Here is a 22,302-nt window from a genome sequence, read left to right as displayed (position 1 = left end):
AATATTCTTGCCGTGATTTTGATCAAACGTGAAAATCTCACCGTGAAACCAAACAGAAGCTCAATCTAATCTAAAACCTATTGTTATCAATGCTTGATAGAAGTTGTTTTGCAACAAATTGAGTTGTGATACAAAGTAACCAAATCTAACAAAATTGGGGTGGGAAAATCATGTTTACATTCTCGATCAGACACGGATTGGGATAAATAATTGTTTTTACCAATTGTGTTACATAGGAGTTCATACAAAAAAGTACTAGTACTTAGATATTGAAAAATAAAGACTTGTTTGGACCATTCAAAAAAAGTACTAAAGTCTTACCTCATGTTCCAATCCTTCTCCAATCATGCCTTTAGTTTGTCTTTTGTCCAAAAAGCACACAAAAAGATAAGCTCCTACATGTAATAAGTAATTATCAAATACTTATAGGGTGAGATGAAGAAGTCCCCAAAATGGTGCATCCATAATCTTCAACATCCAAAGGGTTATCATAACTTCCTACACCAAGTTGTTTTTTCCCTTTTCCACTCATGAACAATACTTCACAATCTCCAACACCAATATCATTGTTGAATCCACAAATGGATGATGATTCATTTTTCTTCAAAACCCTTCTCTTGGTTCCACTCTCACCTTCATTATCCTTACTTTCATTATTGCTTGATGATTTTCTCTTTGAACCATTTTCAATAGAAGCAATTGATGCATGATTTTCATCTTCACAATATTGCTTTGCAATCATCACTACATCATCTACCAAATCTAAACCATCCACATTTTTTCCTTCAATGACCTTTGATTTCTTCCACCAATTGTGATATTCCAATGACACACAAGGCTTGTAATATTTTGAAGGAACATAAAAGCTAAAATTTTCATTGTAACATGGACTCATAACAATGAACTCATTAGGAGGAACATCTTGATCAATTCCAAATTGCATTGTTACCCTATATGGCATATACATCTCAACACAATCCAAACCAATAACCTCATCAGCACACAAACACACTCCAAAACATCTCAACTCCTCTTCTAAATCAGAATTTGAACCATCATTAACAAATTGTTCACTTTCTTTGTAATGAGAAACAAAGCACCAATTTTTCAAATCAAGGACATAAGGACGCCACACGAAATTTTCTCCTGATTCCAACTTAGACAAAATGAATTCAAAACTAGCATGCTCAGATTCAGAATTTAATTTGTGCCACCTTGCAGCTCTAGGCTCACCCTTTTTCAGTTCATTAGGGTATTTTGGTCCAAGAATTGGAAACCTTTCAAATAACCATTGTTGCACAAGTTGAAATAGACCATTAACTTTCACATCAAAATCTTTCACAGAAGAAGAAGAAGACACTAATTTTTCTTTAAGCAAACTCAAATTATGATAAATGCTAGCAAGAACAGAAGATGCAAGAGCCATTCTTTTACCTTGAGACAAATGAATAGCAATCGAAAAAACACGTGGATCGATAACAGAATCAGAACATGAAGGAAAAACAAATCTCGATAACCATAAACAAAGAAAACCCACATGCTCAAGATTAAAAAGATCACAGTTTTCTTCTTCTAAACCCTCTTTAAAGAACTTTAACCAAGCATTATGACTTACTTTTTTGGACTTACTTTTCAACATTCTCCTTCGAATTTCGATCAATTTAGCTTCTATTGAAAGCAAATCAGAAGAAAGAGGAAGTTTCACCGATTCTCCAAGAACTGAAAATCCACCAAGAATCATCACATCTTCAAGTGTAATAGTTGCTTCACCCCAAGGAAAAACAAAAGTATTGGTTTTTGGAGACCAATGTTGAACTAAAGCAAGAATCAAAGATGGGTTGCGAGGAACAGGAAAATGGTGAAGAGAAGACAAAAGGGCATCACAAATACCTGTTTTGTTCCATGTGTAAGCTTGTTCTGCTGTTAATTTTTCAACCCAATCACCCCATTTTGTTTGTGGATTATTCCACCCTTTGAAGTGAATTTTAGGATGAGGATATTGGTTGATTTGAAACAGTGTTTGAGGAGAAATCAATGTTGGAGTACTGTTTTTGGAACATGGTTTGAGGAAGTGTGTGGTAACTAGTTTCCCTGAGTTTGGAGAAATCAATGTTGCAATACGAGAATGGTAGATGCAGAAAGTGTTTGATTTTTTTGTTGACATTTTTGGTTGGATGAAAATGAAGGAAGAGAAACGGTCAAGCAAATAGAGAGAACATGTGTTCGTGTGTAAAAATGGGCGGGAGATATGAAAGAGAAGTGTGCCAGAGAAGCTTCTTCCACTGACATGACATCAATGATGGTACTAAAGAGGCTTAATAAGCCCAATCAGTATCAGTCACAAAAAGGCCCATTTGCTAATGCAAAAGATTAGACAGAGTTCTTTTTTACGCGCCCTCCACAGTTTCTAAGAATCTTGAAATGATCAAAATATCCTCCTCACTATCTAGGTTTTTCTTTGAATCGGCCTCGCTATCTAGGTAGTATACTCATTCTGCATCCTACATAGTGAGTGACAATATTTTTTACTGAACCCCAACTTCTGCACCCTTCGCGTCCTCCATGAATTAAAATATTAAGAAAAAAACACAATTTGTTACTTAAAGTGGGAACTTAAACAAACATAGTTCGCTACTTACAGTGTCAACTAAAACATCCTAGTTAGCGAACTAAATATCATATTTTAACTAGTAAATCTTATAAAAAAAATTGGCCATCATCCAATATCATATTTTGATTGGTCATTCGAGCTGTTGTAACAGTATCGACCAATCGCACACACATATACACATCGTATAATTCTATAAATTGAAACGACTTTTTTCTTTTTCTTGTTTTAATCAATCGCTCATACAGTGTTTCATTCAACACATTTTCTTGGGGTGAAGTAAAGGTTCGCACTTTAACTTGTGAACTGTGTTTCATTCAAAATTGTTTCTTTGAAGATGAGAGAATGGTGATGAAAACAATTTTTTAATTTTTATAAGGTTCGCATTCTAGGTAGCGAACTGTTTTTTCCTAGATTTTTATACTTACACACTAGAATCCTACATTGCGAGGAAGTGGAATTGGAGAATGGAGGACGCATGAAAGACTCAAGGGACACGAAAAGAAGAACTCTTAGATTGATACATTTCAATTTTGCTTGGTAAAAAACAGAGTAATTAAAATCGGACCGGGTATTAAATCGGTAAAGACAAAGGCTCAAGGTTAAAAGGTTGAAGTGAGGTCGGATCAGAGTTCAATCGGTGGTAATAAATAATATTTTATACAAATATAAAATGGGATATTAAACTAAAAGTATAAAATATTTTTTCTTTTATACTAGTATTTTAGAGATACTAATATTTATAATTTTATAAAAAAAAATTGAGAAATAATTTTATTATACTCCAAAATTAATATTCTACGGTCACTATGTGGTTTTGTTTCAATATACTCCATTCAACTAAGAGACTTTTCATATTTCACATTTTTTTCAACTAAATACTCTCCCCATAAATGTGTTTACCTTCTCAATGTTTAATTTCCTTCAATCAACAGACTATTTGTTATCTCGAATTTTTGATCATATGCATTTAATATTCTGGACATTCATTTGAGGTTCTAATACATTCTCCGATGCAAAAAAATATATTTATTTCTAGCACATGTAAAATCTCTTCGTATGCTACATGCCTACATCTATCATCTATGTACCCCTACTTGACATTCTAATAGAATGAAGTTTAAAAAATTTCTTATTTTTATGTTCTTAGAAGATTTTCCCCATGTGCCGCACGGGCATACACACTAGTTTAGTATAAACTTCTTAATTGGTTAGGGGTCTCTATCCCGCTACCCAAAAATCGTTTCATATTGCTTGAAAATTGTTGTTTTTTCTTCAAAAATAATAACTTGGTGAAGGATTTATTGTTGATTTGGCATTCGGTGTTATGGTCAATTTGGAAGGCGCGGACGATCTAGTTTTCTCGGGAATCAATCCGATGGTGAAAGAGGTGGTTGATTCTATCCAAAGGACTTCTTGGCAATAGCTCTTGGCAAAAAAAGAAAGTTTACCTTGTTTAATGGATTGTAAATCCTTTGGATTGTATGTGTAGATATATAGAGATCTTTTTCTCCTTTATTTTCCTTATGGTTCTTTAGTTGGTGGTTGTAGTACCTTTGGTACTAGGTCCCATGCTCCTTGTACTTTTTTCCATTTTCAATATATAAAGTTTGCCATTCGGAAAAAAAAAATTACTAAATTTAGGTTTCATGTCTTAGACTTGTTACAATAACCCCCTTACTTGAGTCCTATTCCATTCAGTGTGTGTTTTAGAAGTTTTGTTGACGAATATTGATGCCAAAAGTACAACGAAATTAAATCGCATTATTGCTTCACGTAGAATCCCATGATATGTTTCGTAGTTCGTAGTACTTTCATACAATTTATGAGTCAAAAACTATGATCCTCTTAGTTTGAGAGGGATAGGTGAAAGGGAAGTATACTATCATAGAAGTAAGCTGTTCTTGTTGTATCGGCCAAAAACCGTGTTAATTGATCTTTACGGTACTTCCTCTATTTATTGATAATCCCCGATCCATTTCATTTCCTAGTACCCTATCCCCAGTGGAAGTCGAATCCCTGTTGCCTCCTTGAAAGAGAGATGTCCTAAACCACTAGACGATGGGGGCATACTTGCCCGACCGCCATTCTACTATGTTCTATAGTATGAACAGTTTTTTGAAATTGTCAATATAATGGAATGATATGATTCGATCGAAAGGATCTTCCCATAGACAATAACCCTTCGAACACAACTTACAACTTTCATCGTATTGTGCTCTCCAAAGAACAACTCTTCTCAAAATAGCAAAAGGTGCTGAGTTGGAATCCCATTTAAACTAAAGGATTCTTGTGGTTCCGAAGAATCGATCCATCTACAGGAGAATCGGGAACGAAGAGCTTCTCCCCCCTTTTTCCGCCCGACTCTTTGCTCTTAAGAATGTGGGTTTTAAGTTAAAAATGAGTAAATTGAGATTATGTCAAATAAATTGAGATTTTTTTATCCTAAAAAGCTTGTATCCTCACATACTGATAGTACAATTGACACCGCTATTGATTTCTAAATCTAATCATAAAAAACATATAATTTGCCCCCTCATTTGAGTGATCCCGAAGCGTTTTCTTTGATAGTAGTACAATTGAGATCGATGGGTGAATACTTGCAAATGCCCTTTAATACTCAATTTTGTGTCTCAATTTTATGTTGTCTAGGTACGGGTGTGGGTACTGGTACGGGATATGACATTTTTAAAAAAATTTAAGGTATGGATACGTTCATACAGAATATCAAAATAATTATTTTTTGAGTGAATTTGTCCACCACATCAACTATTTTCATCAAAAGCAAGATAAATAATTAATATGTAATAAAAAAATTAAATAATTTATGCATTTTTCTACTTGCCGTATCCACAACCCCGAATCAACCAAATAAAAAAATTGCATGTTCCTCGATATTTTTTAGGTTGACTAGTCCTAGATGTACTCCCATTTAGCTTCCCTGATTATTTTTGTGGTGACCTCAATATGATTTCAAGGTTCACTTAGGGTATATCAATATTTGTCTAGTAAGATACAAAGACACTACATTTCACCGGTTCTCTTTAGCATATAAAGAGGATTAGAATCGGGGTGACATTATCACCAACAAAAAAGATACAAAGACACTACATTTCACCGGTTCTCTTTAGCATATAAAGAGGATTAGAATCGGGGTGACATTATCACCAACAAAAAAAAAAGAATCGGGGTGACAAAGAAGACAGTTTGTCCCGTTTAGATCCGCAGAAAAGCGGCACGGGGCAGGCGGACCAATTTAGGAGCTCAAACTCAAACTGAGTTCATCTCTATTTCTAAGTATCTATCATGTTTGGTGAGAATGGTTTCTAAGGGCCTCCTAAATTTCATCGGTGGTTTTTTTTTTAGATTTACATCCCCCTCCGATACTTCTGCGCCATATTTTGCATTTTTTTTCCGTCCATCTTTTCTTGCAAGCCCCATCCAGTTATTCCCTTGAAGTTTCTTTTGATTACTATATAACTCGGCCCTTCCAAAGTTGTTATGTCCTATTTCAAAGTTTTCGTTGGTGGAAGAGGCTATCATCAACTGTTGTACTTGTACAAACTCTCAGTTCCTACCTATGGTCTTGAAAGGGTGACTGGGGTTTTAAATTTGAACAATGAAAATTAATTAAATCTGTTAATACTTTTTAGTTATATATATGCCTTATAAAATTTATCTACTTACTTTTTTGGCTGAAAATTATAATTGATGAAAGATGAGAAAAACAATTCCATAGGTTGTTGCATTTTGCAAGCTATTTTCCTAACCCTCACAAGTCAGTAGTCACAACCATTATACTCATGATGCACAGCTTAAATATAGACTATATGAATGTATCGAAAGGTTGTTGCCTACTACTCAAGAACAATCTAAGATCGATGTCTACATGAAGCAAGAATGCCTTTTTGGCAAGACATTGACCAAACTTAATATTTATAAGACACCATCATATACATATACCAAGCTTTTGACGTGTAAATCCTCAAGATGTGAGCAAAACTGTAATGCTTTTGGGATGTTTTCCCTAGCGGTGGGCATGGTTCGGTTTTTAAGGAAAACCGAACCAAACTGAACCAAACTGTTTTTAAAATTTATAATAACCGAACCGAACTGAACCATTTGTCTTTTAAACCGAACCGAACTGTTAAAAATGTTTGAGCTATTGAATTTTTTATTTTATTTTTGTATCATGTTTGCTAGAAAAAAGTTATATTTTGTTATTATATGTTATACAACTTCTGCATAGGACAAAAGGTTATCATGTGATTTACTGAAAGATAAGAATTTCAATTTTTATTTGGTCTTTTGGCCTCAACTTGTTCAATTTCATGAACAATTTTAAATTCAAATACAGTACGAGATTGAAGTTGTCATTTTGTCCCGTCTCTTTTTTTTAACATCAAATTAATTAAGACTTTTTTTTTAGCTAAATTAAAAGCGTCTAGATATCAAGTTATAAGTGGACATCCCAACTATGTTGGCACCCCCACCTATCCCCTTCCTCTATCTATTAGCTCATATGTATTAATAGAAATAGAAAAAAAAGATATATACATGGGAGGACTAGGCCTTATCCCAGAGAAAAAAAGAAAATGATATTAAATAGTACGATACTGAGGGATTCCAAGCATATCCCGCAAGAAGTCATCACGTAGCAAAGATGGTAATGACTCTCCCACCATTCCAAGTTGTTATAAGCATGCCCCAAGTTTGCGATTTTATCGGCGCACGAATTACCCTCACGATAAATATGTGACCATTGCAAAGTGACTCCACAAGCTAAAAAATTTAACCACCGATTACGCAAGTCCCATGGCACAATTTCTATATTACTAAAGGCAAGGAGTGCAACTTTTGAATCACTTTCAAGCCAAAGACAGTTCCAATTCTTGTTGTGTGCAATTACTATAGCAATGATCAATGCCATGATCTCCGTATGAATGATAGAAAGACCATGGTTTTCACTTAATTTCTGTGCAAAACAGGCCCTAAACCTTGTCGTGTGGTCGCGAAACAGGCCTCCATAAGCAGCCGAGACATTCGTAACGGATCCATCTATATTTGCCTTCATCCATCCGAAGATTGGAGACCGCCAAAGCACCAATCTATTTGATGATGCAGCTGCTGGCCTAGGCGCAAGTTGGAACTTCTGCAGAATTGCAATTTCTGCTGCGTTTGACAGCCCGGGAGCTAACGTCGCGCTAAGTTTGCTTGCCGTTAAAATTTTTGATTGTGCAGCGTGCATAGTTATCTTTGCATTGCTGAAACGAATGTCATTTCTTGCCAACCAAATGGAATGGAAAACATGAAGAACCGCGGCTGTAGCAATGTTGGTAAGGAAGGCACTCCAATTGGCGTCGAAGCTTTCAAATAATGAGTGAAAACTGCTGCAATTAAACTGGATATGCAGAATCAACCCCATCCATTTCCATAAATTATTCGCGAAGCTACACGTGAGAAACAAATGAGGTGTTGTTTCTGATTGCGATAGGCAGAGGTCACAGGCAGAGACCACAACGCATCCCCGCTTTCTGAGATTTTCATCTGTAGGCATTCGTTTTTGAAAGCAGCGCCAAGCTACAAAAGAAGATGAAGGTAGTACAAAGTTATGCCAAATCCAACTTGTCCAATCAAGCTTTTGCTGAGTTGGGAATAACAGCACATATGCTTGCTTTGCAGTCAAATTTCCATCATTATAAGCACACCATATCAGTCGATCCTCCATTAGTTGTCGCGGGAGAATAATCTCATGGATGCTGTCTCGAATAGAAACATCATGATTAACAAAAGTAGCTGGTAAGATCCATTCGCCATTCTCAATAAACGATGACACTTTTGCCTTGAGTAAAGGATATACGGTTACCAGAAAATTAAATTTGACCGCCAGCGGTTCATCTAGCCAATTGTCGAGCCAAAAAGAAACAGAGTGACCTGATCCAAGAAGCCATTTCATGTTGTCATTTACTGTGTGCACATGTTTCTTGATTCCATTCCAAATGGAGGATTTTAAGTAGGTATCAGTTGGCATTCCAAACTGCAAGTAACGAGATCTACACATTACAGCCCATTGATTATTACTAGAAAGAAGCTTCCAACACAGATGCAAAATGAGAGACTCATTAACTTGAACGAGAGGGCGGATATCCAGACCACCTTCATCATAAGATGTACATATCTTCTGCCATGCCACCGTACAAATTTTCCGAGTGCTAACATCTAGAGCTGTCAAAATGGGCTAGCCCGAATGGGCCGGCCCGCCAAGCCCAATTTTTTCCCGGGCTCGGGCCTTGAAAATCCTAGCCCGAATTATTTCCGGGCTTTTTAGCCCGGCCCGACAAAGCCCGATTAAAATATGGGCTAGCCCGAATGGGCCGCGGGCGGCCCGCAAGCCCGAAAAAATTAAAAATAAAATAAAATATAAATATAAATATAAATAATTTGTTTCTGATGATTTGAAATTAGTTTGTAATATAAATTATAAAATGCCGTCCGCTACTTCTACTTAAGTAGCGGGAGTAAAAATAGGGCACCCAAGAAACTCGTAGGTAGCGGATGAGTAAAAATAGGACGCGCGAGAAACTCGTACATAGGGGATGAATAAAAATAGGGCGCGCGAGAAACTCGTACGTAGCGGATGAGTAAAAATAGGGCGCGCGAGAAAGTCGTAGGTAGCGGATGAGTAAAAATATGACGCGCGAGAAACTCGAAAGTAGCGGATGCGTAAAAATAGGGCTCGAGAAACTCGTAGGTAGTGGATGATTAAAAATAGGGCGCGCGAGAAACTCGTACATAGTGGATGAATAAAAATAGGGCGCGCGAGAAACTCGTAGTAGCGGACGAGTAAAAATAGGGCGCGCGAGAAAGTTCTAGGTAGCGGATGAGTAAAAATATGACGCACGAGAAACTCGTAAGTAGCGGATGCGTAAAAATAGGGCGCGAGAAACTCGTAGGTAGTGGATGCGTAAAAATAGGGCGCGCGAGAAACTCGTAGATAGGGGATGAGTAAAAATACGGCGCGCGCGAATTATATAATATTTATAGCGGATGAGTAAAAAATAGGACGTGCGAGAATTATTAATGCTATTTATATAGTTGAGTTTGAGCACTAAAAGTAAAAAAAAAAAAAAAAAAAAAAAGATAAACCGGGCCCCCCGAAAGCCCGACTACCCGTACCAGGCCGGGCTCGGGCACTAATTTTGGTAGCCCGTTTTTTATCCGGGCTTTTTAGCCCGGCCCGACGAAGCCTGAAGCCCGACCGGGCCAGCCCGAAATTGGCCGGGCCGCCCGTTTTGACAGCTCTACTAACATCGCCACTCCAAATAAAATTACGGATCCATCGATCAAGCTTTTTTAGGAGAGTTTTAGGCCAAGCATAAATATGGAAAGAATAGACCATCATACCATGGATGACAGCCTTCACTAATTGGACTCGACCCATGATTGTTAGTAACGCACCCTTCCAAGAAGCGAGCTTCACCTTTATCTTATCTGCAATTGCTTGGAAATGAATAACTTTAGGCTGCCCAATAAAAATTGGACAACCCAGATAATTAAACGGAACGTTGCCCGCACCAAAACCAAGTAAATTCGCGATCATCAATAATCTAGCATTAGAAATAGCACCCGCGTAAAATTTACTTTTCTGTTTGTTGATCAACTGGCTGGAAACCTCACCGTAAGAATTAAAGATGTGCAGCAAACATCTGATATTCTTCTTTGACCCCTTACAAAAAATCATAACATCATCCGCATAAAGGACATGTGTAGGGATCTGAATATTGTGACATAACGTCATAGGCCTGAGATCACCGTCTGCCAAAGCCTTTGAAATTCTTCTACTTAAAACATCTTCCGCAATGCATAAAAGCAAAGGCGAGAGCGTATCACCTTGTCGAACTCCACGAGTACAATTAAAATAACCCACTGACTTACCATTTACAAGAACCGAAAGTCTCGCCGAAATCAAAATTTCATGAATCCAAGAGCAGAAAACATCACTGAAACCGAACTGCTTAAGGACAGCTAATAAAAAATTCCAGTCAAGTGTATCGAAGGCTTTTCTGATATCAATTTTGAGTGCAATATTTCCGGCAAAACTTTTCTTTGATAACACATTGATGGCTTCGGAAGGAATGATCACGCAATCTGCGATATGTCTCTCGGGAATGAAGCCGCGTTGTTCTGGAGAGATAATTTTAGATGCAGCTAAAGAGAGTCGATCAGCCAAAATCTTTGTGATAAGCTTAAATTGAAAATTTGCGAGAGCAATGGGACGATAATTCTCAATACGATCCGCTTCGGGGCTTTTAGGAATTAAAACCAAGAGGTTGGAATTAATATTGGTTGGAATTCCTAAAATGAAATGGGGAAGGAATTTGTGACGCATTTTTGTCAAAGATAAATGTTTATTTATGTTTTTGAATACATCTATCATTATAATCTTTGAATTAAAAAAAAAAAGGTAAATAGTGTTATACCCCCTGCAAAATAGGTGAGTTTTGCGTTACCCCCTGCAAAAGTTTTTTTTGAGATTACCCCCCCTGCAATGTCAAGATTCCTTGCGTTACCCCCTGGCTCAACAAGTGGACATATGACATGGACGAATCTTGACGTGGCATGACACGTGGAAATTAATTTATTTTTTATTTATTTTTAATTGCCAACTCAGTAATTATTTATTTTTTAATTAAAAAAAAATGAAAAAAAACTTTTTTTTTTAAAGAAACTTTTTTTTTATTTTCCGTAAAAAAAAAGTAGTTTTTTTTTTATTTTTCCGTCAAAAAAAAAACCAACTTTCTATCTTCTTTCTTTCTATTTTCCGTAAAAAAAAATGTTGTTTTTTTTATTATTATTAGTTATTATTATTATTATTATTGTATTTGCTATTATATATATATATATATATATATATATATATATATATATATATATATATATATATATATATATATATATATATATATATATATATATATATAAAATGTATTATATTTTTTTTTATATAATAACAACTTTTAGTAAAAAATAACAAAACTTTCTTTTAATTATGTTCGTAAAAATATAACAACTTTTAAGTTATTTTTTTTTTCATTTTTTTAAGTAAAAAATAAATAATTACTGAGTTGGCATTTATTATATAAAAAAAATATAATACATTATATATATATATATATATATATATATATATATATAATAGCAAATACAATAATAATAATAATAACTAATAATAAAAAAAAAAAACAACTTTTTTTTTACGGAAAATAGAAAGAAAGAAGATAGAAAGTTGGGTTTCATTTTTTTTTTACGGAAAAATTAAAAAAAAAACTACTTTTTTTTTACGGAAAATTAAAAAAAAAGTTTTTTTTTTCATTTTTTTTAATTAAAAAATAAATAATTACTAAGTTGGCAATTAAAAATAAATAAAAAATAAATTAATTTCCGCGTGTCATGCCACGTCAAGATTCGTCCATGTCATATGTCCACTTGTTGAGCCAGGGGGGTAACGCAAGGAATCTTGACATTGCAGGAGGGTAATCTCAAAAAACAATTTTGCAGGGGGGTAACGCAAAACTCACCTATTTTGCAGCGGGGTATAACACTATTTACCCAAAAAAAAATTAAATCATCTTTAAATGTCTCGTTTTTTGTCACAAAATGTATTTCTTTTATTTTTTTGTTAGTTGCCTTTATTTGATAATTATCTGTCTTTGATTAGTCATGTTGGTCCGTCAAAAGATATATTCAATGATATTTTTGTAATTTTAATAAGTTCAAAAAATATAGTGACAACATGGGTCACACTTTTTACGACCAAAATGTTTGATTACTATGTAAATAAAAGCAAAAATAAGGACATTTTGACAAAACGCGTCACACGTTTTGACAACGCGTCACACTTTTTTCGTTAGAAAAAAGTTGTTCATTCATGAAGATAAAATCATGTATGAGCATTTAATTTAATAAATGCGTAAATAAACCAACAACCATGTTGTGTAAACAAAATGACAAGTGCCTCGACATTCATAATAGCTTGATTAAGAATCTCCTAGAGTAGTTATCGTTTCAAAAGACATTGCAATTTTCATGTGAATTAATTTTCATTCAATATGATTCAAGATTCATTAATAACACCACACACCAAGTAATATATACCACCAGTATGCTACCTTATTTTGAGGTTTTATAATCACTTCATTATTAAGCTATTTAACAAACTTGCCATGCAAGATTCGACATAGTAGCGTCTATGTTTGTTTGTTTTTAAGTTTAACACAACACATGTGACAAGTCACATTTTACAGAAAAAGTTCTAATTTTTTTATTGAGTTTAAATTGTCTTTTAGTGTCTATATTTGTGTCTTTTAAAAAGACATTTCAATTTTCATGTGAATTAGTTTTCATTCAACGTGATTCAAGATTAACGAAGAACACTACACATATGAAGTAATATACACTACCTAAATTATGCTAGTACGCTACCTTATTTTGAGATTTTATATTGACTTCATTATTAAGCTATTTAATAAACTAATCATGCAACATTCTACTGAATAGTGTGTGTTTTTTAAGTTTTACACAACACATGTGACAAGCCACATTTTATGGAAAAGCTCTAATTTCTTGACTCGAACTTGTGTTTTTGTGTGTTCAACATTGTGTGTTTCTTTATAAAATAAAAATTGTGTGTGCAGTATTTGTTTCAATCGCAATAAAAATGGTTTTGAATGAGTTTGTTAAACAAAATTGATTCGGACTAAAAATAAATTGAATGTAAAATGCTTCATGTAATTGGATGCATTTACATAAAAGTGGGTTAAACAAAAAATTTGAGGGAAAAAAATGAACCGTAAAGACAAAAACTTCAAATTATATCTTTGAGTTAAATATATATTAATAATTTTTTTCATCTTTAATAATTTAGACATCAATGTTTAGATTTTTTTCGTAACCATAATAAAAAAAGTATTTTTAAAAAATAATTTATATTTGTTTGGGTGAAACTACTCAAAACCATTTCTCATTTGAATTTGAATCAGATTTTAGATTATTTTTAATAGATTCTCATTTTTATATAAATCTATAATACACAAATGCAAACTTATAAAAGTGAATATTTTATTTTTAAAAAGTTCACCGTCCAAAGCAAGAAATCAAGGTTGTCATGTAATGCATGTAAAAAAAACATGATTCAAGCTTGTTACAAAAGCTATGTTCAATTCACATAAATACTAGTACTATATATATATAGGTTACAAAATCCTATGTTTCTCACAACTTTTCACAATGAGTACTCTAGCAACACAATTTGTAACAATTGTGACATTGCTTCTTGTGTTGCTAATCAAAATTGATGGAGATTCAATTTCACCAATTCCAAATGATGAAGTGAACAAAAATTCCACCACCAACATTGTTGCGGAAGTTGGTGTGGATCAAATAGACCCAGTTGATTGCACTAATAGACCAGAGATATGTAGTAATGGAGAATTTCCACCAAGAAGTGTATGTTGTAGAAACCGTTGTGTGGATCTTACAAGTGATATAAATAATTGTGGATTTTGTGGGTTTAGTTGTCCTTCAAATAATTGGCATTGTTGTAATCGTTTGTGTATAAACACAAACTTTAGCCCTTTGAATTGTGGTGGATGTGGTAATACATGTCCTATTGGAAGATTATGCTTACTTGGTACATGTGCCTTTACACCACCGGCGGAGCCTACACCGGTAGTGCCCACACCGGCGGTGCCCACACCGGCACAGCCGGCACCAGTGCAGCCGACACCAGTACAGCCAGCACAACCACCACTTCTCCCTCCAGGGTTGCCGGAACAAAAATCATTGAAGATGTCCAATCACCAGCCTGATCAATATCCTAAACACCCAAGTCCCGATGGAGTAATTTATAATTATAATTTAATATTATAAAATTTTTATTAATAATATTGTTATGTACTTGGAATGATGTGTTGTATGTTTGATTAATGGATTAATAATACTTTTATGTTGGTAGAAGAGCATGAATATGTTAATGCTATTATTATTATTATTATTATTATTATTATTATTATTATTATTATTATTATTATTATTATTGAGTTTAATTATGAGAAAGAACGGTGTCTATAGTAAAATTGTTTCTTCGTTTTAGTCTATTATTTTGCTCTAAGCATTCTTTTGTTATGTATATTGTATTTTAATTTCCAGGCCCAAAATGATCGTCACATAAGTTAAAATAATTCTTCAAATGTTGGTTAATATGAATCGATGTTTTCTCTCCCCACCCCCCGTGATTCTTTTATACCCCCTGAATTTCCAATTTTACCCTTGCAAAAACCTTCGGTTTATAAAAACCGAAGTTTTTTTTGCCTTGAAAACCGAAATTTACTTTGAATTTGTACTAGAAAAAATTCGGTTTCTGCGAACCGAAGTTTTTTGCAAGGGCAAAATCGGAATATTGGGGGGTATAAAAGAATCACGGGGGGTGGGGAGAGAAAACATCATATGAATCACCTAAGTGTTAACTAAAACAAAATAGAATAGAAATATGAAATGCAATTAATAACATTCATATTAACATTTAGTCAAAAAAAAAACATTCATATTAACATATTATTCTTAGCTGTTACTAGAGTTTGACTATACATTTGATTTCATACTAATGTTTGTGGTTTCTAAAAGATCAAAAAAAAAAAAAAAAAATCAATTGTAGACCTTTGTTGTATGAATTATGCACTTTTGAGGCACATGTCATCATAAAGTTTAAGAATGAGATTCAACACAAGAGAAAGTCATACTAGAAAGCTTATTTTGATTTCTTTCACGCAATTTGTTTAATTTGTCTGTATTAGAAAATTATCTTTGATCTTTATTTTTATGATAAAGATGTGACCATAATTTGAATTCATGACACTATCCTCCTTTTCCTGAATTTCCAAATACACTACTTTTCACTGGTTCGCTTTAGCATATAAAGAGGATTAGAATCGGGGTGACAAAGAAGACAATTTGTCCCGTTTAGATCCGCTTAAAAGCGGCACGGGGCAGACGGACCAACTAAGGAGCTCAAACTCAAACTGAGTTCATCTCTATTTCTAAGTATCTATCATGTTTGGTGAGAATGGTTTATAAAGGCCTCCTAAATTTCATTGGTGGTTTTTTTTTAGATTTACATCCTCCTCCGATACTTCTGCGCCATATTTTGCATTTTTTCCAGTCCATCTTTTCTTGCAAACCCCATCCAGTTATTCCCTTGAAGTTTCTTTTGATTACTATATAACTCGGCCCTTCCAAAGTTGTTATGTCCTATTTCAAAGTTTTCGTTGGTGGAAGAGGCTATCATCAACTGTTGTATTTGTACAAACTCTCAGTTCCTACCTATGGTCACGAAAGGGTGACTGGGGTTTTAAATTTGAAAAATGAAAATTAATTAAATCTGTTAATACTTTTTAGTTATATATATGCCTTATAAAATTTATCTACTTACTATTTTGGCTGAAAATTATAATTGATGAAAGATGAGAAAAACAATTCCATAGGTTGTTGCATTTTGCAAGCTATTTTCCTAACCCTCACAAGTCAGTAGTCACAACCATTATACTCATGATGCACAGCTTAAATATAGACTATATGAATGTATCGAAAGGTTGTTGCCTACTACTCAAGAACAATCTAAGATCGATGTCTACATGAAGCAAGAATGCCTTTTTAGCAAGACATTGACCAAACTTAATATTTATAAGACACCATCATATGCATATACAAAGCTTTTGACGTGTAAATCCTCAAGATGTGAGCGAAACTGTAATGCTTTTGGGATGTTTTCCCTAGGGGTGAGCATGGTTCGGTTTTTAAGGAAAACCGAACCAAACTGAACCAAATTATTTTCAAAATTCATAATAACCGAACCGAACTGTTTGTCTTTTAAACCAAGCCGAACTGTTAAAATGGTTTGGTTTTATGGTTCTGAACCAAACTACAACTAACTTTTGACTAAAAAGAACCGAACCATTAAGAGAACCAAACTAAACTGATAATCATGAACCGAACCAAACTGTTTCATTTTAGTTTTAAAACTGTTAGTTATGTGGTTCAATTTTTTTTGTTTGGTTCAGTTTAATTCTACAGTTCGGTTCAGTTTTTGGTTTTTTTTGCCTACCCCTAGTTTTCCCCTTTTATCTTCCCTATTGTTTTGATCTCTGTTTTCATTTTCAGGGACTGAGTGATCGAAATCAACTTAATAAGATTTTTGGTACATACTTAGTTCCTATTACATTACAAAGCTCCACTGAAAAGTAATAAACATTAAATAATTTTACAATGGCTACTCTTTACTTTTTCAACTTTTAATTTGTTATTGTAAGAAATTTAAATATAAGGAGAATAAATCCAATGACGCAATCTAATCCATCGAACTGTTATCTACAGAACCTGAAATCTCATCTTTCAATCTGCAGGAAAATAGCTTGCAAAATGCAACAACCTATGGAATCAAGCTAGCCAAATCTAATCTAATAAATCCTACAGAAATGTATATCCAAACATAAGCTCAAATGATTTGAAAGAAGTACTATAACAGTGGAACAAACTAATAATAGGTTCCAGATAATGACGCGGGCTTAATGGGGGAAACAGAGGAGGAATACGTGTGTAGCAGTTAGAAAACCATTAACCATTAAATACACACACAAAGTGATATGACGAGCAGTAACAAGCTTAGAAAAGGAGACACAGGCTGAAAAACATGTGGACGAAAAAGTAAAGGTGGAAAAACTATACTCTAAGCCCAGGCTACACTGAAATCAGGATGGAAAATAACGGCAGACCGTAAATTACACATCTATGCTACAAATCAGGGTAAGCTTTTAAAAATCATGGTAGCAGAACTAAAGTTCGTGGTGGCAGATACACACCGCTCAAACAAACACATGCTTAATATTCGAGTTCCTATTGCCGGTTAACATCATCAAAAGTCAAAACCAAGTTCTCAAGATATCAAAATGCAATCATACCATAAATATTTAACAAATCATTGTTCCTATTGTTGCACGTCTTCAATCCGATATGAATGTCAATAAAGATCAACAATTAACTCCAGATCAAAAAAATCACACATCTTATCTTATAAATCTTATCAATCATAAACAGAGTGTGTACTTTGAACATGCCCATTATGAAAATGGGAAACTCCACAATCACTAATGATCATGAACTTTTCTTTCTTAATCACACATTAAAACACAAAGTTGCCATCACCAGACAAATAAATCAAAGATGTAAAATTCTAACAAGAAATGCATAGTATTGATAAATCATAACCAAGGTCTAATAGAGAATCATCAGATATGTAAATCAACCACAAAATAAGGCCAAATTGGCAGTGAACTAGTAATCATAAGTCAAAAACACAACCAAAACCATAGTAATCATCATAGCATCTATGTATAAAGTTGCTTCCCAAAATTATAAGAATGATTCAAAAGAGATACTAATCAGTTAAAATCTGTTGAATTGTGCAAAAAAGAGAATATGTACTATTCAACCTTTTTCCCTCAAACAGAAGCCTCAACGCACTCCCTTGCAAAATGTCCAGGCTTCCCACAATTGAAGCATGTGGTCTTCCCTCCATCCCCGCCGCCGCCATACCTTCTGTTGCCACCATCAAACCTTCCGTTGCCACCGCCATCAAATCTTCCGCCTTCAACGCTGCAATCCCTAGCAATGTGACCGACCTCGCCGCAGTTATAGCAACCACCGCTGCTGTTTCCGCTGCTTGGAGTAGCGCAATCTCTTGCAATGTGACCGAATCCGCCACATCTGTAGCATGAAGTGCCACCACCGCTGCCACGGTCAATTCCGCCTCCGATGTTGCCTCCACGCATGCAATCCCTAGCGATATGTCCAAACGCGCCGCAAGTATAACATTCACGGCCTCCACCTCCACCTCCGCCGGAGTTATTGCTCCGGTTGCAATCCCTAGCGATGTGGCCAGTTTCACCGCAGTTATAACAGCCTGCGTTTCCACCGCCACCTCCGCCGGAGTTATTGATCCGGTTGCATTCCCTAGCGATGTGGCCAGTATCACCACAGTTGTAACAGCCACCGCCGCCGCCGCCACCATTACGCCTATCAGCACCCCTAAATCCACGACCGCCGCCACCTCCGCCAAGAGGAGCGCCGTTAGGACCAGTGACATCGACGGCTTTGGTTTTGTCGTTGTCGCTGGATGCGATGGAGAATTCGACGAGATCGCCATCAACAAGAGTGCGGAATCCATCGGATCTGATGGAAGATTGATGAACGAAGACATCATCGGAACCGTTATCGGGTTTGATGAAACCGAAGCCTTTGCTGTTGCTGAACCATAGAACCACACCGGTGAATCTTTCTTCCGCCATTGATTTGAACCTCAAAGAAACCCTAATCACCAACACTGAAAGAAATAAAGAATCCTAACTGAGAAATCACTTCTGAGTCCTTATATATTTTCTTTTTCCGATAAATAAAAAGCCCAAATATATATTCAAGATTTTGTCGAAAAATAAAGCCCTAATATATCTTCAAGAAAAATAATAAATAAATCTTTATCAAAATAATAATAATAATAATAATAATAAATCAATCTGCTTGGTTCAAAAAAATAATAATAAATCAATCTGAATTGTTTATGATTTTAGTTTATTTTATTTTTAAAAAATATTCTTTTTTTTTCGAAAAATAGAGCCCTAATAGTCTAATACTGTATTATTCAGGAAAAATAATAAATAAATCTATTTTTTTATAATCAATCTGAATTGTTTGTGATTTTAATTTAATTAAAAAAAATATTCTATTACAAACGATATCATATGGTATATGTTCATGAATATATTTAAATATTTTAACATTTGACTTTAACCTTGGTCAAGATATAAACCTTGGAGGTATTTTTTTCTCATAAAAAAAATTTTGGTAAAAAAAAATTTACTTAACGTTACTGTATTATTCTTTGTTGGGTTAAATATGTTTTTGGTCTCTAAAGTTTCACAGAATTTTCGTTTTAGTTTCTGAAGTTTGTTTTCACACTTTTTAGTCCCCGAAGTTTCTTCACCCAAGGTTTTTAGTCCCTAATTTTTATTCAACTCGTGCATATCATTTTAAATTTTTTTTTGCGGTCATGTTTAGTACATTGTATGAATCTATGTTACAAAAGTTTATTTTTTTTAACAAGCGATGAATTAAATATGAATTTTTTAGTTTTTTGCACATAAAAATTCATAAATAATTCATCTTATGTTAAAAAAATCTAAATTTTTATCGGAGATGTTCTTATAATATTTTTTTGAATAAGCTAAATTAGCCCACCCAAAGATGTTCTTATAATATTATAAACATAAATATAAAAGATCATTCATAAATGTGAAAGTATACAATAGTTTGATTAAAAGTATGGACTAAAAACCTTAAGTGAAGAAACTTCAGGGACTAAAAAGTGTGAAAACAAACTTCAGGGACAAAAACGAAAATTCTGTGAAACTATAGGGACCAAAAACATATTTAACCCTTCTTTGTTTTTGGGATTACCATGATATTGGTACGAAATTTTCATCGCTGTTAGCGATGACTAATTTCCGTCGAGGAACCGTGATTTCTCCCCTCCCAACTGAATTATGTTTTTATAAATGAAATTTTAGTTCAGTTAAATCTCATAAGGTTAAAGTAGACCTCAACTTAATTATTTAAATAGTGTAATTTATTAAATTAAATAAAATATTAATTTTTATAGATAAATTGTTTAATCGATCACAGGCTTATAGTGAATTTCGTATGAGTTAACGGATAACAATTGTCTTGTAGCGAAAAAGTTAAAGATTAATTTTTAAGTGATTAGTTTTTTTATTTGAAATATTTTTTTTGAGGGAATATCGAATTTGATCATAATAAATTTCTTGCGGGACAATTCAGTCTTACCAAAAATAAAATTCAAATTAATCTCAGATAAATTTATAGTAAGGACAAAGTAAAAAAAGTATTTGATTCATGATAACATATGGACTAATTTGTCCGCAACGTAAAAATATCATGAACTAATTTAAATTTTATTTTTGTTAGGACTGAATTGTTACGTTGAAATTTGTAAATAAGCAAAATGAATTTTCACTATATTTTATAGTAATTTTATGTTGAAGAATCTGACAAATATAAAAATAATATTCTTAATTCATATTGCAAGAAAAATACTTTTTAACAAACCTCTATTTTCTTTTACTATTTTATCTACAGTAAATTAATTTATTACGCATAGAAGAGATTAGTAATCGGGTAAGTTTTAAGTGTGTGGCATCTTATCTGTTGTGTCTTTAACTAAGAGGAGAAAGGATGGATGCTAGGGTATAGATATTGGCTTGTGGTCTCTATATTCTTTGCACATTCCATCATGTGTCGTGTGTACTTGACTAATTGGTTGGCTTAACTTTAAGAGTGTACTAGTTGATGAGTTGGTTGACTTATTTTAAGAGTTAGTAGCTCCATATGAGGTGATGAGAATGCTCATCCACTCTGCTTAATCAATTTTATTGTAATGATTTCTATTTTAGCACTTGAATGAAGATATTTTCTATCATAGAATAAAGAGACATTGGAAGTTTTTCTCATCATCCAAAATTATTTCATGTCTACAACATAGATACTATTTTTATATCATTCCAGATTAAACTTCCAAACAAATTATATCAGAATATGTTAAAAATGTACTAATATGTATGATTGGGATTTGAATTTGTTACACTCATTTATTCGTGAAATTCTAGTCATCAATCCACCTGAAAAAAATGAAAAAAGTGGTAATCAAAAGACAAACTTCTCTGAGTCTCGTAACATGTGGGCCGAAACATATCCATACATTGAAGTTCGGAAATTTCTCTTTCCTCCCAAATACTTCAAAATTCCTCTTTTGCCCTTTAAAATTATTTGGAATATATTTTTGAAGTAAAAGTATTTTTTTAAAAAAATAAGATTTTAGAATCCGATTTTACTTTATTTTTGTAATTTTCGTTTGTGTTGGTGTAGAAAATCAAGAAGCTTCATTCATCGTTTCTAAGCATGAACAAGCAAAGAAAACCCAACAGGAGCAACCAATTCATTCTCTTCAACACTAGATGATTCCATAACATATGAATTTGCACCAAAAGATCCACCAGAAGAAGCCATTGAAATCCACAACACTTTTTCACCATCAGGCCCTATTGGGCAAGTGGTGTTAGAGGTTGCTGGTAGATAGTGGGGGACTATGGTATAGAGTGTTGGCAGCTAGGTATGGGGTTGAGGGAGGCAGAATTCGGGATGGAGGTCGGAGGGGGTCCCTGTGGTGGAGGGAGATAGTACGCATTAGGGAGGGAGACGGCGAGCCAGGTGGTAGGTGGTTTGGGGAGCATGTGGTGAGGAGGGTGGGGGACGGGTCAGAGACTTTTTTCTGGACCGATCCCTGGGTGGATGGTACTCCGTTGTGTGAGCGTTTTGAGCGTCTGTTTGTTTTAACGGCAAACAAATATTGTACGGTAGCTGAGATGGGTGCTTTAGGGTGGGGTGCAGATGGTGGAGCGTGGGTGTGGCGGAGGCAGTTGAGGGCGTGGGAGGAGGAGATGTTGGGGGAGTGTCAGACTTTACTTTCTAACATTTTCTTGCAGGCTATTTCTTTGGACAGGTGGCAGTGACAA

The 22,302-nt window shown here is 34.3% G+C and overlaps 4 protein-coding genes across 4 annotated transcripts; 1 reads left to right on the top strand and 3 right to left on the bottom strand.

The window, feature by feature from the left end:
- Positions 1-415: 415 nt before the first annotated feature.
- On the bottom strand, positions 416-2,164 carry LOC123922835 (protein MAIN-LIKE 2-like). The gene has a single exon (XM_045975515.1). The coding sequence runs from the start codon at positions 2,162-2,164 to the stop codon at positions 416-418; it is 1,749 nt and encodes a 582-aa protein (XP_045831471.1).
- Positions 2,165-4,603: 2,439 nt separating this feature from the next.
- LOC123924086 lies at positions 4,604-4,774 on the bottom strand. Its single transcript, XM_045976849.1, is given in 1 exon segment — positions 4,604-4,774. A coding segment is annotated over 1 exon segment (93 nt). The 5' UTR covers positions 4,697-4,774.
- A 9,120-nt stretch (positions 4,775-13,894) lies between these two features.
- On the top strand, positions 13,895-16,906 carry LOC123922834 (protein STIG1-like). The gene is made up of 2 exons (XM_045975514.1): positions 13,895-14,506; positions 16,823-16,906. Exons 1-2 carry the CDS (start codon positions 13,895-13,897, stop codon positions 16,904-16,906), a joined length of 696 nt encoding a protein of 231 aa, XP_045831470.1.
- A 1,047-nt stretch (positions 16,907-17,953) lies between these two features.
- On the bottom strand, positions 17,954-19,120 carry LOC123881414 (cold shock protein 1). Its single transcript, XM_045930097.1, has one exon. The coding sequence runs from the start codon at positions 19,003-19,005 to the stop codon at positions 18,160-18,162; it is 846 nt and encodes a 281-aa protein (XP_045786053.1). The 5' UTR covers positions 19,006-19,120; the 3' UTR covers positions 17,954-18,159.
- Between the last annotated feature and the right edge of the window lie 3,182 nt (positions 19,121-22,302).

The sequence above is a fragment of the Trifolium pratense genome, linkage group LG4, assembly GCF_020283565.1.
Source record: "Trifolium pratense cultivar HEN17-A07 linkage group LG4, ARS_RC_1.1, whole genome shotgun sequence".
Classification (NCBI taxonomy): domain Eukaryota; kingdom Viridiplantae; phylum Streptophyta; class Magnoliopsida; order Fabales; family Fabaceae; genus Trifolium; species Trifolium pratense.
Note: the sequence above shows the minus strand (reverse complement) of the source record. Positions and strands in the feature narration are given on the sequence as shown.